This window comes from Oryctolagus cuniculus, chromosome 15, assembly GCF_051225735.1.
Source record: "Oryctolagus cuniculus isolate XC-2025 breed Fujian yellow rabbit chromosome 15, ASM5122573v1, whole genome shotgun sequence".
NCBI lineage: Eukaryota > Metazoa > Chordata > Mammalia > Lagomorpha > Leporidae > Oryctolagus > Oryctolagus cuniculus.
In genome coordinates, this window is record NC_142881.1 from 16,509,776 (window position 1) to 16,525,550 (window position 15,775).

Genomic DNA, 15,775 nt, shown 5'->3' on the forward strand with positions numbered 1-15,775 from the left:
TTAATGATTTCTCAGTGCTTTTATCTCTAAAAATGAGAAACTGAAAAAAAAAAAAAAGAGCCAGTATTGGACTCTTTCTCATTCCAGCAATAAGCATTATTGTTCATTTATTTAAAAACTTCCTAAAAGCCCATTCTTTCCATTATCAGTTGTAATTTCAATTAAAAAATTTTTCAAGATATATTTGTTTATTTATTTATTTGAGACACAGAGTTAGAGACGGAGAGAGGGAGAGACAGAGAGAGAGGTCTTCCATCCACTGGTTCTCTCCCCAGATGGCCACACAGACCAGACAGAGCTGGGCCAATCTGAAGCCAGGAGCCAGGAGCTTCTTCCTGGACTCCCACATGGGTACAGGAGCCCAAGGACCTGGGCCATCTTCCACTGCTCTCACAGGCCATTAGCAGAGAGCTGGATCAGAAGAAGAGCAGCCAAGACACAAACTCGTGCCCATGTGGGATGCTGACGCCATAGGTGGAGGCTTAGCCTACTACACCACAGCACCAGCCCTACAATTAGAAAAATTTTATACCAGTGATTGATTAATGTTTATTTACATTAGCTGTAAATTAACAACAGCTGAAAGAGTACCTTAGACCAGGGGAAACTGAACACTTATGATACCTGGGAAAATGCCTTACAATGTATAGACGCCCACATTCACGTGTGACTATGTTACAGAGCTGTATGAGAGGTGATCAAAGAAAGGCTTTCAAATAACTCAACCCATAACATTAGAAGAAAATAAATAAAATAATAGAACAAAAAACCAAAATGAGCTCCGGGGAGAAAAGAGACAAAATAAAACTTCCAGCTATTAAAGGAGAGTTCTTTGTGTATTTTCTTTTAAATTATTTTTCATTTGAGATGGGGGGAGGGGGCCCAAATGACCAGGAGTTGGGAACTCAATCCAGGCTCCCATGTGAGTGGCAGGGATCCAACTAGTTGAGCTACGACCTGCTGCCTCCCAGGGTGTGTGTTAAGCCGGAACCTGTCTCTGGACGGCACCTGGATCCGGAACCCAGGGACTCCTCCCTGGGACGTGGGCCACTCCCTTGATGTCTTAGTGGCTGTGCCAAATGCCAGCACCTCATGTGCTTTTTGCAGTTGCTTTCTTTTTTTTTTTTTTAAAGGTGGTTATAAAATCACGATGGATTTAGAGTCCACAGAAAATATTTAAAGAAATGATTGTCAGTGTCAGTGTTCACATCACACCATTCATTTTCCCAGTTTCTGGGAAGCATGAAAAACTCTTTTCCTGACTTAGGAAATCTCTCTCCAACAGTTTCTGTTTCTCTTTTACTTAGGGATGACTTGGCTCAACCCGGGTACTCAACAAGGGCCGGGAGAAATGAAACACGACACCCTCTGGCACCCGATCGCAGCTTGATTCCTGGAAATTGTGCCACCTTCAGACCCACAAGGGAGGCAGAGTTTTACCGCCCAGGTCCTGGGCTGTGTAGGCCGAGAATCGTCAAGACCATGGCTCCCAGGGGCTTTTCCTGGGCAGTGGATTGGCCTGGCCCAGCTGAGCTCGTGGTACTAGAAAGTCCCAGGAGTTGAAACGTATTTTCTGGTCATTTCACTCGATATTCTTGGCCCTAAGTGGCTCAAGACCCTAAATGGAGCCCAGTGGAATTTTGGTTGTTGGAGTCTTCCACTTTTCTAAGTCCTATCTGGGATGATACGGCCCAAGCGGCTCCTCCCACCTGGAGCACTGCTGGGAGCACTCCTCCTCCCACGGCCCCTCGCTGTCTGTCTCTCTCGTGTGGGACTTGGTTAGGAAACACTGCAGTCCCCAGGGGATGTGCACGCAGGGAAACCAGTGAGGAAACCAAACCCTATCACGTTACAATGCCTTCCCCACGGCGTCAAAGCACTTAGCCCGCCCTGCAGCCATGATTTCTGCATTGTATGGTGCGACGGCAAAACTCGCACGAGCTTCCTTCACATCTTCACAATTTCACGGATGGAAGACTCCCTTCTTTCTGTAGCTCCCAGCACCCTCAGCGCGGGCGCGTCTGTCTTTCCTAAGTGGAGCATTCTGCCTTTTCACTTAAAGGGTGTGTGTTGTAGCTTCTCCTCTTCGGCCTATCTGAATTGCCACCATCGCCACCCTGGCACTCTGGGGCCATTGTGAAGACAAGGGGTCCTTGAACACAAGGCCCGTGACACCTGACAATGGATCTGAGAGCCGGGACGGCTGCTAGGTGACGAATGGGCCACGTATCAGTAGGCTTGTTATAACCAAACACCCGAGGCAGGCTAACCTGACAAAGAGAAGAGCTTTACTCTGGCTGACAGTTCTGCAGGTGCAAGGTCTGGGGGCCTCACCTGGTGGTGGGCTCCTTGCAGGCACAGTCCTGAGCCAGCACAAAGCATCACAAGGCAAGAGGCAGGGAGCATGCATCTGTCTCTGTCAATGCAGCCTCTTGTAAATCCACCAGCCTGTAATCACGGAGCTCCATCCTAACAACCCCATCACCTCCCAAAGGCCCCCCGATGAACACCACAACCGGATGATGCGTCCACCTTCTTGTATCACTAACCTAAGCCTTTGGGACCAAACTCCCTGGGTCCGACAGTAAAATGCTCAGACCACAGCGGGCAGGTAGTGTATACAGCGTGGACACGTGAACAAAGGGAGAATTCACATCCCAGGCAGGACAGAGCCGATGGCACGAGATTCCGCCATGCTACTAAGTGCAGTGAGAAATTTAAAACTCACGGATTATTAATTTCTGGAATTTTCCATTTAGTATTTTTGCACTGTGGTTGACTTCGAGTAACTGAGATGGCAGGAGGCAAAACCACAGATAAGGGAGGGGACCACGGCACAAAGAAGTCTGATGCTTCGGACCCTAGACGGCTCCTGCATCGTCAGGAGGTTCCACTCACTGCCCACGCGTGATCAAGGTTAAGGGGAGTTATGGGATGCCGCCACGTCCTCACAGCCCTACTTCAAATGGAATGCACCCTGCCTCCATCACTGGAGATCCTCGGCCAACTCACAGGTGGGAATGAGTCAACCTAAAACCTGCCCTTGGCTCCCAGAGTCCGCCTTTAGTCAAGCCTGGTCCCGACAGGCAGCAGCAGCAGCAGCCCAGGCCCTGCTCTGAAGCTCCCTGCAAATCACCTCTGGGGAGAACAGCCCCACACACCTGGGAACTGCCACCCACACCCACTGCGGCCGGGCCAGAGCCCTGCAGCGTGGCTCCCCATTCCTGGGCCAACCTCAGAGAGAAGAGGGAGGGCACGAGAAGCCCAGTGTGCTCGCATGCAGCCAGCAAAACCCTATGCCTGCTGCCCACACAGCAAGGAGCCCCTGCCCTGACCGGCCCCTTCCCCACGGGTGGGTGGCTGCAGTGACCCAGGGTCCCCGGTTGCCCCTGGCAGGAAGCAAACCCACCTGAAGAGTGCTGGTACAAACGACGACCGGTCTGGCTTAGCGTCCACCGCGTCTGCACTCGCGGAGTCCCCGGCTCCCAGCTCCCCAGCATGGGCCTGATCATCCGCCATCTGGGAGGAGGAGAAGCAAACCGGAAAGCTGACATTCAGTGGCATCGCTGGCTGAGTGACATTTCCACATGACACTTGTCCGGGCGACACTGCTTTTACCCAAGCTAGGGGTGAGCTGTCTCGTACAGCTGGCGCCAGGGGCGCTGCACCATCACCACATTTAAATACACCAGTGCCAACCGGCCCCCAGCATCACGTCAGAGCCCGGACATAAGGCAGTGCAGAAACCAAGTCCTGGCCCTTGGTGAGCTCCTAACCCGGCACCCGTGGTCCAGTTTAAGTGGTAAGCTATGGGAAGTCTGCCATGTTTTGTTACAACCAGTGTCTCCCTCTAAATTCCCAACCCAACCCCTCCTCACTTCCTCACCTCTGCCTGGCCGAGCTCAAACCCAGCCCGGGGAAGCAGTGACCAGGGCCTTTAAGTTCTCTCTGTCTTCCCGATGACTGTGCACGGCCCTATGGTTAACAGGTATTGATGAACTTGAATCTTCCAGATAGCCCCACTATCTTCAAGGCCATTCTCCCTGGACTTTAAGCGTTCCCCAATCTGACAGGAGTCAGCAAACTATGGCTACAGCCTGATGGGTAGATGGCTACGGTTCTTCTCCCCTGATGCGAACGCTTGAGTAATCATGCTCCCCAAAGCCAAAAATACTTAACCACCCGGCCCTCTACCCCGTCCGCGCTCCCTACACGGCCCCTGTGGTTGCTGCTGTATTTGCATTCCAATTCTCAGGCGCCAAGGGGCAACGCAAGTTCATCATGGCAGAGGCCCCGGCACACAGAAGGCGCTTATTAAAGAAATACGGAGTGCAGGGCTGGGAGGAGCTAACGGATGCCCCTGGTCTGACGCAGAGCCAGCACCAGGATCCTTTGTGCTAAACCAGGTTCCGTTTCTTTCCATCGAGGGGCTCAGGGACCACCTCTCCGCAACAGGGGGGTGGGAGCTCTCTAGACTCCAGTTTCTACCGGGTCTCTGTCTCTGACTGCACCCGTGAGGCACAGCCCTGAATCGTGTCAGGGCCCGTCCAGGGTTGTTGTCACCAGGCTGGACACTAGGAAGGTGGCGATTTTCTACCACATTCTAGAGAATTGGGGGAAGTGGGAGGAGGAGGAGGCCTCTGGCTCAGAGTTTGGCGTCCAAGGAGGCAAAGCCATGGTCTTGTGGCCTGAATCCCAAACGGCACGACTGTAGCTTCCAGCTAACCACAGGCTGAGCTGGGCCAAGGGGGAGAGAGCTGAAGGGAAGGAGAGCCCACGGCTGGACATGTACCATGACCATGAGCAGTCTCACGGTCAAGCTGCTTCTCCACACCTTGCCAGCCTCCCAGCCAAGGCCCCAGAGCAGCCTCTGGTTAGGGGGCAGATTTCTCCAGTAGGACCCCAGGTGTTTCTCAAACACGGGACAGCCCTGTTCACAGAGGCGATGAGTGAGCGTCAGGCAGGCGGAAAACACTCAGCAGTCAGGGTCTCTCTCCTTCCTGTGGACTTCGTTGCTTTTCAGCGAACATTGAAAGCAACAAGACACAACTATTATCAAAATGAACAAGGCAGCGTTTTACCAAGTCCGTCAGGAAAACCCAGCCCACGCCACAGGTGGTTTTGAGCCTTGCCCGTTTTGTGGCCAGGGTGCAGGGAGACGGAGGAGACAGGGGCGGGATTACTCGCTGTCTCCCTCCCTGGGGATTTTTATACATCCATGTTGTAAGCAGCTTTTATGGAGACTGAAAAAAAAAAAATTTCTTCAGTGATTATTCCTAAGCCCGCTTCACAGCTGTCCACAAGCCGGGACAACCGAGCTGGGCAGAACATCACTTCCCAGCCATTGTCTTAACTTGCCCCCCCCAACCCGCCCCAGGGCAGCTGCTTCCCCTGAAAAGTGACGTCACACAGTGTGCCCCAATCTCCCACAGGAAGATAGACAATTCTCAAGAGCTCAGGAGTGGTCCTGATGACCTGGGTCTCTCATCTCCTGCACCTGGGGGTGGGGGCAAACACGGAGGGTGGGGGGGTTCCCCACGGAGCCATCTGCGCAGTCGGGACAATGGGGGCTGCGCCGCTGCCTTGCGAGCTGCCCAAGGCCACCGGGATGACACACAGGGGATTTCCACGCGGAGGTCGAGGGTCAGGCTGGCCAGCCTCAAAAGAGGAAACAAAGGCCAGGGCCAGGAGTTCAAGGTTAAAGGAAAGACCTCACCCGGCGCTCCTACAGTCTCACTGCTCCATAAAGCCAGCAAGCTCAACCCCAGGTGAGGGCCACCTGGAGCCTGCAAGTCCACACGACCAATGTCGCCCGCCCTGGTACCTCCAGGTACCTCCAAGAGCCCCGCAGCAACGAGTCCCCGACAACTACGGCCCTGGCTCCAGCGGACACGGCCTCGATGGGGCCGCCGCTGCACCTGCCATCACCGCCATCCCCCGCGCAGTAACCGTGCGCCCGGGACCCCGGCTGCACAGACGGCCAAGGGCGCCCAGCCGCCGGAGCCCCGCCCGTTTGGCCAGGGGCTGGGCCAGATAGGCGCCCTCCTTCCCGTCTAAATCCGAGCCAGCGACCGGTCCAGCGCCAGCCGTCGGGGCCGCTCTGCCCGCCCGAGCCGGCTCCCTGGACGCCGCCGCCCCGGCACGGAAGGAGGGCGGGGAAGGCGGCGGGAAGCGCATGGCGGAACGCGGGAAAGGCGCGCGCCGCGGTCCGAGTTACCGTGCCCACGCGGCTCCGTCGCTCCCTCCGCGGCGTGGGTCCGGGTCCGCAGTAGAGAAAGCGAAAGCAAAAGTCCTAGCGCTGTGGGGCGGGGAGGAGCCGGCCGGGCTGCGGGCACCGCCCCCGGCCCGGGACGGGGCGAGTCAGGCGGCCGGCGCCGCCCCGCGCATCCCCGCCCGAGAGCCCTCGGCAGAGTCGCCCTCCGACCCGCAAAGTTGGCCGCGCGCGCGGTGTCCCGACGGCGCGCGAGGCGAAGTCCGCGGAGCTGGAAGGGACCCCCGCCCCGGGGGAGCAGGGTCCGCGGGGGTGGCCACCCAGGGCGCGCCCCGCAGGCTTCGCACAGGGGCGCTGGTCAAGTCGCGCTGTGTTCTGTCCTCCGTCTAGACTTGGGCCGCGGTGGCCCCACCAACTCGGGGACCCACCCACTCCCACGGCCAGCAGGCTCTTCCCCAGGGCCCCTACCCACTGGGCACAGTTCGCTCCCCTGGGGGCAGGGGCTGGGGGCTCTGTGCCTGCGTCTGCAGCGTTACCTCCCCCCCCCCACCCCGCCAAGTCCCTCGGGCCAGCCTTGGGGCCCACCGAGCTCTCCTGGCCTCCCCCGGGCCGTCTGTACCTCCGCGCGCGGGCGTGGGACGCTAACTCGGCCCTCTCTGCAGCCAAGTTCACGGGCGGCCCATCCTAAGGTTGCGTCAGACTCCTCCAGACACGGTCCGCGAGCGCCCCCAGGTGTCGGGCACTGGCTCTGCGGCCGAGGGGGAGAGCGCGCGCTTTGGGCCGGGGATCGCCCCGCCGCCCCGCTGCAGCCCTACACTACGGGGCCTCCGGCGTCTCTGCCCGCTCCCACACCGAGGGCTCCGCGTCCGAGAAGAAACGGCAGTTTTATTCAGGCCGTAGAGCCTTGCTTCCAGAACCGACAAAGCCTGCAGTGAAAGTAGCAGCCTCGCGCGCGGCGCGACCTCCCGCGGGCGCGGCGTCGTCTGGGAGCGAGTTTGAGGGAACGATTGGAATCGGTGACCTTCCCTAAAAACTCTGACTTCAGGTTACAGGGCTGGCAGTGTGGACACACTCCTCTTGATTTAATACCCGCTCTCCTGAAATGCTGGGAGAAAGTAAGCCGTGTTACACGCTAGGATGATTCGCTTTTTATTTTAAGATTTATTTATTTATTTGAAAGGCAGAGTTACAGAGAGACAGAGGGAGAGGTCTTCCATCCGCTGGTTCTCTCCCCAAATGGCCACAATGGCAAGAGCTGGGCCGATTTGAAGCCAGGAGCCAGGAGCTTCTTCCGGGTCTCCCACGCAGGTTCAAGGGCCCAAGCACTTGGGCCATCTTCCACTGCCTTCCCAGGCCACAGCAGGGAGCTGGATCAGAAGTGGAGCAGCCAGGACTAGAACTGGGGCCCATATGGATGCCTGCATTGCAGGCGGAGGATTAGCTCACTAAGCCACAGCGCCCCAATGGAATAATTTGCTTTTCAAAAGACTCAATTGAAATGAAGAATTCCATTAGTAATGCAAATAAGCCACTCTCTGATTTGTAAATCTAGAGTTCTGTGTTATTCCTGAAACAGTGAACTGTGGAGATAGAAGAGGTCTTGACCATGAATTTGTACTCATTTTATAGGAAAAAGAATCCAAGGCTCAGAGAAGTTGCCCCCACCACCATCTTACGACCAGCAGAACCAAGATCAAGTTCATAGGGAAAATGGTGAGTTTTCCATCCACGAGAAGGCTGCATCATAAATGACACCAAGCAAACCACAATGAGTTGGCACAGAGGGCTTTGCCGTTGGCTCAGATGGGGAGACAGTTTGAAGGGAAACTTTCATTTTCAGTTCTTTATCATGAACTGGAATGAGTAACTACTAACGGATGGCTCTGGGAAGGGATTATAGTATCAGCAAATAAAATCATGCAAATGGGGAAAGGAAAGAAACCGTTTTTGAACTTTGCTCTCTGTCCTAAGTGTGCTGACACTTCGGATCCGAATGATAGTCTCTGGTGACTGTGTCTACATTTGCACCATGAAATTATTTTGTGTGTCCTTTCTGTCATCACAAGGTTCTAGCAATAAGCCTTCCCTCTTGCTCCAGAAAAAAAAATCTCTCAGTCTTGCTGTGATGGTTTGAATGTGCTTTGTCCACACCAAAATTCCTGTTGCGTTTTGCTCTCTAAGGTAATCGTGTGAGAAGTGGAGAAGCCTTCAGGAGTGCTTGTGGTCACAGGGTTCTGCCTTGGCATGAGGATTAGTGGCATAATGAAGGGGCGAATTCTTGCTGTCGCAGGACTGGACGAGTTATGGCAAGAGCAGGTTGTGATGAAGCAATGCGGCCCGTCAGGGTTCGCCTCTCTTGCACCTGCCTGCTTGCCCCTCTGCCTTCTGCCATGAGCTGAAGCAGCACAAGGCCCTCACCAGCACCAGGCATTTGGCTTTCTCAGCCTCCAGATCTGTGCGCGGAAAGACACTTGGCGGTTACCAGTCTCAGGTATTTTGTGATAGTGACAGGAAACAGACTAAGACACCCCCCCTTTGGAGGCTTTCCCCAGGACTGGCTCATGGGTCCTTCTGGGCCTTGTCTCCAGCCCTGTCCTCTGGTCCCCTGATGGCTGTCACCAGGGATTGCTTCTCCAACTCTACCTGTTAGTTCTGGCCAGACCAGGAGCTTACACAGGACTCCCCTGAGAGTGTCTCAAGCTGAACAGAAACGCCAGTCTCAACACCCACACTCCCAGACCCAAACTCTGGCTCCTGCCAGGTAGCAAGAGTGGGAAGCTCGGGCTGAAGGCTGAATCCTTTTCTTTCCTGAAAAGAGGACTTCGGAGTGTACCTGCTGTCAATCGATCACTTCTCAACTCCAAGTTTACCTTCTAAGTCTTGTTCTGTGAAAACGGAGCTGGACCCTTTAAATGGCTGTGGCCTGATGTCAGATTTAGTCAGTAGGGGGCGCTAGAGAGACCATGCAGGATGGCAAGTGCTCTGCTTTCTCCTTCCGGGATTTCCTGTGTGCTCCTGCAGAGGGGTGGGCCTCTCAGAACTGCGCGTATCCTGTGGCCAGAGCACCCACTAGCCAGCAGCACCCCTGGTTACCCCTCTCAGGTGCTTTTGTCACACCGTGCCTCTGCTGAGACACCTCCCTATGAACAGCTGTTCTAGCACCTAGAACTTTTCCCCAGAACGTTCTAGAGGACAAATTGCCAGAACATTCCATGGGTGCAGGGCCACAGTGACTTTTCTGCCATCTAGGGAGCCATACCTGTGCTCTCTTCAACACGTTTTGGGTTTGAGCCCTGGGGAGGCACTGGGGAGGGGAGTGAGGTGGGGGGGCCTTCCTCAGCCCTGCTGACTCCAGCTCTAGGGGGCACTGACCAGGAATGTCTGCTATGTTATGTTTGTACTGGCGTAACTGGGTTCCCCCCAATTCGTACGTTGATCTGTTGACCTTGCAGTACCTCAGGGCCACTGGATTTGGGACAGGCCTTTGAAGAGGTGATGTGAAGTTGTCAGGGTGGGTCTGAAGCCACCATGACTGGGGTCACAGATCCACATGGGGGAAAGAAGACGTGAAGACACAGGGAGAAATGGCCACGTGCAGACGGACAGAGGCCCCGGAAGACGGCAGCTCTGCTGACACCTTGAACCCTGAGAGAACATCTCTAAGCTGTTTCTAGTTTGGGCAGCCTGAGCAAAGCACTGTTAGCGTTATTTGCAAGGATGTCTGCAGTTGCTCTAGTTTTTAGAATTTCCGTTTTAAAAGTCAATTTATTTGAAAGGCAGAGTGACAGAAAAGTGGGTGGATGAGAGAGAGAGAAAGAGAGAGAGGGAGAATCCTTCATGTGGTGGTTCACTCTCCAATGGCTGCAATAGCATGGGCTGGGCCAACCTAAAGTCAGAGACAGGAACTCCACCCACCTGTCCCACGTGGGTGGCAGGGGCCCAGTACCCAGGCTGTATTTTGCTGTTCTCCCAGACGCATGAACAGGCAGCTGGGTCAGAAGTGGAGCATTTGGCACTTGAACTGGCGCTCTGATATGGGATGCTGGGGTCTGCAGTGGTAGCTTAACTTGCTGTGCCGTAATGCCAGCCCCTGTTAGAATTTTCATTACTTCTTCCTAGCCAATCTCTTGACATTCTGATTCCCCGTTACCATTTATAGTTTGTTGCATTAACTTTTCCCTTTGAGATTTTTGTGTGATTTCTCTCTCCTGACTGGACCCAGATGGATACATCTGTGTCTCCCCAGGCCAAGGGCTGCCTTAGTTCTGATTCTGCGGTAGTCAGCTACTTGGTGTGTTACGTTTGTGTGTTGCTGGTCCCTGACCCAGGGAAGGGCAACCCCAGCCATTGCTTCCAATGTTCTGTGAGCCAGAGATGGCATACCTGTCGCCTAAGGTCACTTGTGGTCTGTTTCTTTTCTTTTTTTTATAGAAAGCTTTTAATAAATAAAAGTTTCATAAGTACGACTTTTGGATTATAGTGGTTCCCCATACCACACTCCCACCCTCAAACCACCCCACCTCCTACTCCCTCTCCCATCCTATTCATTAAAATTCATTTTGAATTGTCTTTATATACAGAAGATCAACTCTATACTAAGTAAAGATTTCAACAGTTTGCACCCACCCAGGCACACAAAGTATAAAGTACTGTTTGAAGACTACCGTTAATTCTCATAGTACAACTCATTAAGGACAGAGGTCCTACATGGGGAGCAAGTGCACAGTGACTCCTGTTGTTGATTTAACAATTCATACTCTTATTTATGATGTCAGTAATCACCCGAAGCTCTTGTCATGAGTTGCCAAGGCCATGGAAGAACACTTTTTTTTTTTAATTTTTATTTATTTATTTGAAAGGTAGAGTTACAGACAGTCAGAGGAAGAGACAGAGAGAAAAGTCTTCCATCTGCTGGTTCACTCCCCAGATGGCCACAATGGCTGGAGCTGCTCCGATCTGAAGCCAGGAGCCAGGAGCTTCTTCCAGGTCTCCCATGTGGGCCATCTTCTACTGCTTTCCCAGGCCATAGCAGAGAGCTGGATTGGAAGAGGAGCAGCTGGGACCAGAACAGGGATTAACCTGTGCCACGGCGCTGGCCCTGGAAGAAACCTTTTGAGTCCACAAACTCTGACCTTATTTAGACAAGGCCATAATCAAAGTGGAAGTTCTCTACTCCCTTCAGAGAAAGGAACCTCCTTCTTTGATGACCCCTTCTTTCCACGGGGATCTCATGCACAGAGATCTTTCGTGTAGGTCATTTTTTTCACAGTGTCTTGGCTTTCTGTGCCTGAAATACTCTCAGGGGCTTTTTAGCCAGATCCGAATGTCTTAAGGGCTATTTCTGAGGCCAGAGTGCTGTTTAGGGCATTTGTCGTTCTATGAGTCTGCTGTGTGGTGGTGTTTGTACAGCACACAAGCTAAGAATGGATGTCACATTTTTAAAGAGTTGGAGGGAATAAAAGAAAAGAAAAAGAAGTATATAAAGATAATTGAAAATGAATCTTGATGTGAATGGAATGGGAGAGGGAGTGGGAGATGGGAGGGTTGTGGGTGGGAGGGAAGTTATGGGGGGGGGGAAGCCACTGTAATCCAAAAGCTATACTTTGGAAATTTATATTTATTAAATAAGTTTAAAAAAAAGAAAAAGAAGATCAGTAGAGATGGAGTGTATATGGCTTGCATAGCCTGAAATATTTAGGATCTGAATTTAAAAAAATGTATATCTCAGAGAGAGAGAGAAAAAGAGAGCGAGCTAGAACTCTACTGGCTTGTTCCCTCTCAGGTACCCTCAGTGGATCCAGGAGCTGGGAGTCAGGAGCTCAATCCAGGTCTCCCACATGGGTGGCAGGGACTCAGTTGCTTGAGCCACCTCCACAGCCTCCCAGGGTGCACATTAGCACTCAGGTGCAGAGCCAGGTGTCGACACCCTGGTATGGGGTGCAGGTCCAGTGCCTGCCCCCATAGGCTGACCATTTATAGAAGTTTACAGCCCCATCTGGGTTCAATGTACAGCCCCATCTCCAAAGCAAACTTTTGGCTACAGAATGGCCTCAAACCAGATTTATGTTTGAGGAAAGCCAAAGGATTTCTCTAGTTTTCCCGGGCATGGTACTTCATGAACCCAACAACAGAAGCCAACAGATCTCTTGCTCAGCCTCTCCGGGTGGGCATTAGGTCACCGCATCAACGTGAGGCTTCCCTGGGGTGATCAGAGCCACGTGCCTAACCCAGGTCACCACCACCTAGTGCTCAGCCCTTACGATGGTCCAGAGAAACTTTGCTCTGAAGTCACTGACGCCCACCCCACCCCCCATCAGCCAGTTCCTATGAGGCTTTACCCTGCCCCTTCTAACCCCAACAACTGCCCCCCCCGGGCACCTGAAGGCCCCAGTAATGGGGGGTAGGGCGAGATGGGATGGCTGGGAGAGGATGAGAGCTGGGGACAGGCATGCCCTGACTTCTCCACCTCCAGGGTACGGCCACTGCACTGTGCAGTGCAGAGGCGCAGGTGGATGGAACAGCACTCACACCGTCAGCTCAGATCAGGAGAGGGGCTTCAGCTACATCTCAGTAAGGACAGTCCTACGGATAGCCAAGGGAGACCGGTTCCAGGACACAAGGCCCTTACCTTATAGGAGATGGCACAGTATTTCCATGGAACCTGTACACATCCTCCTATATGCTTTAAATCACCTGTGGATTACTTACAAGGTCCAGGACAATGTAAATGCTAAGTGAATAGTTGCTATGCTGTATTGAATTTTGACAAGAAAAAACATCTGTCCGTGTCCAGTACAGCTGCAATCTTCTTTTGATGTTTTGAATACCAATTGGATGATTCTGAGCATATGGAAGCCATGGACACAGAGGGTCAGCTGCACTTCCCCCTGCCCACAGCCAGTTTCCTTGGGTGACAGCTCACGAGATACCCTGTGCCACCTCCCCTCTGCTCAGTGGTGGGTGTTAGCTCCATGTCCCCAGCCCCTCCTTAAGCTTCTATAACATGGTCCCTCTGCTTCCCTGCCTCTGGGATTTCTCCAAAGGTGCAGTTGTCCCTTCAGCTGGCACAGACAAGTGTACTTAAAAGGTACAGGGGAATGGTTTGGCTAATAGTTTAGTTGTGCCCTCAAATCCCATGAGTTAAGGTTTGATTTCCAGAGTCTTACGTTAATGGATTAAGCATAGAACTTGGTCCAATTAATGTGTCTGAAAGTGGGGCCTTTGGGATGTGATTGGGTTGGATTTCACTGCTGGGTGGGGCCCCGTGATCAAATCATGGTGACATTATAAAGAGAGACATGTGGATGTGGAGAAGAGCCTGTTCCCTGCGTCTCTGCTTCCTAGGGGGGAGGGATCCCGCTCTACACATCCCATCATCCACTGCCCTGTCACATGCTAGACTAATGCAGCCACCTGATCTTGGACTGTGCACCTCCAGAACTGTGAGCCAAAGCAAACCATGGGTAGCTTCTCTCTGGCATTGTAGTTGCGGTAGTGAAATGTTGAGTAATACACAGGGAGTTAACGCACCTGGAGATAACCCTCAATCCGTATGGGATGAGAGTTGAGCAGGTGAGTGTCCCAGTCCCCATCCTTCTGTGGGACAGTTCTGAGGCACGTTCTAAACTAGTCCCCGAGGGAGCCCCAGCTGCCCACGGCGGCAATGAGCTCAGAACATACCCATTAGTGACTCATTGATGCAAAGTCTCACTCCTGCCTCGTGGGACCACGCCCCCCAAAACAACCAAGCTGTACCCAGATCCTCACTGCAAACTCTGCTTTGGGGAATCTAAAGGGGAGGGACACAAACCCATGGCATGAGAGAAGCGACTGTGACCTAATCTGAGCGACGGTGACAGAGTGAAGATCAGTCTGCCTTACTTCACACTTGTCACCACTCTGTAACTTCAAAACGCGTTCATGTGTGCAGCCCTGGGTGTCCCTGGGCATGACTCAGAGCTGGGAAGAGTTGCTTCATATCCTGGATGACACAATCAAGATACAAAAAGATGGTGACCCAGTGAAGTAAGGGACCGCCATCAGCAGGATGAAAGTTAGAGCAGATGAATAAGGAGAGTTCCAGACAGCAAACCGACCGCCCACATTCTGAATGCAGCAGTCATTCGTGTGAAACAAAAGGCTGAGGTTGATCGCACGCTCCCCATGAGTCTTAAAGCAGCCAAGGCAACATGGGGGGGCCTGCCCACAAGCGTCCAGAGCAAGGACCCTCCAAGCTCTCTGTCATCTGGCTCTGGCTCACCACCACCGTCCCTGGGTCCTGACTGCTGATTGGACAGATGCCTCTTAGTGGTGCCGCTTGGGGTCCATTTGGCCTCACCTGTCGTGGGGCTGTTGCCTACTTGTTCTGGTCCAGGCTCAGTGGTGTGGACTCTGGCCATCTTCACGTGGGCATAGCCAGTGGTGTCTTTGGCCTTCTGCTGTCCTGGGGATCTTTCTGTTGGTACTGAGGTAGGGGAGTTAGCACCCAAACCTTTCACCAGTGGGAGACAGGGGCCAGCAGGTGATTTCTTCCCACTTCCTTTCTCTAGTGGATGTTCCTGATTAGTGGTCATTTACATGACCCCACGACGATGGAGATCGAGTGACCCCATACACTTTAGACCAGGTGGTGGCCACTTTAAGAACAACCCTCGGCCAGCACCACGGCTCACTAGACTAATCCTCCACCTGCGGCGCCGGTACCCCGGGTTCTAGTCCTGGTTGGGGCGCCGGATTCTGTCCTGGTTGCTCCTCTTCCAGTCCAGCTCCCTGCTGTGGCCCAGGAAGGCAGTGCAGGATGGCACAAGTGCTTGGGCCCTGCACCCACATGGGAGACCAGGGGGAAGCACCTGGCTCCTGGCTTCGGATCTGCGCAGTGCACTGGCTGTGGTGGAAGGAAGACCTTTCTCTCTGTCTCTCTCTCTGTCTAACTCTGCCTGTCAAAAAAAAAAAAAAAAAAAGAACAACTCTCCTACTACTAAGACATTCCCTCTCTTCTTTTCTGCCCTCCTTACTCCTGCTCCCTGGGTAACATTCTTTAATAAAGATCTTGCAGGCAGTTAGCCTCAGATTCTATTTATTGGAACCCAGGCTAAGACTGACTGAGGTTGTCTTACCGGGTTCCTAAGGCCATTATAGAAGGAATATTATGCACCACTCACTGGTTTGGCCTCGGATGGCCTGATGTAATTGTTGTGTGAAGGAAGAGGGACTTAGAACCAGGGATGAGGAGGGGCTGTGCAGAATGTGAGAGGGGCAGGGGAAACCAGCCCCAGCATCTGCTGTCTCGGGCTGTGTCTGGTGCGCTACTGGAATACCTAGGGCCGGGCGATTTATCATGAATATAAATCTATTTAGCTCACAGTCCTGGAGGCCAAGAAGTCCAAGATCGTGGCACTGGCAGCTGATGAGGGACTTCCTTCTGCATCATCTCATGGCAGTAGGTGGAAGTGCAGGAAAGGACAAGGGTAAGAAAGTGAGGGGGTCCCAACTTGCTTTTATAACTACCCACTCCCCGGATAACAGACTCGCTTTCTCCATAACAGTGTCAGTTCACCAATCACT

General features: G+C 53.2%; 1 protein-coding gene across 9 annotated transcripts in view; it reads right to left on the reverse strand.

Moving 5' to 3' along the window:
• Nucleotides 1-6,956, reverse strand: part of CASP7 (caspase 7) — a 40,399-nt gene extending 33,443 nt beyond the window's left edge. For 3 of the 9 annotated variants that reach the window (XR_016221944.1, XR_016221941.1, XM_002718715.6), the window contains exons 1-2: nt 6,218-6,356; nt 3,410-3,519 (exon numbers count right to left, since the gene is read on the reverse strand). Coding sequence is in view for 5 of the 9 variants with exons in the window: in XM_002718715.6 (XP_002718761.2) it covers nt 3,410-3,519 (110 nt within the window). In the remaining 4 variants the exon portion in view is untranslated. Of the gene's footprint in view, nt 1-3,409; nt 3,520-3,886; nt 3,976-4,834; nt 5,016-6,217; nt 6,357-6,796 lie in introns of those variants that run through there. The other 6 variants (XR_016221942.1, XM_008270531.5, XM_089314336.1 and 3 more) reach the window with 5 other exon arrangements.
• Nucleotides 6,957-15,775: the final 8,819 nt, after the last annotated feature.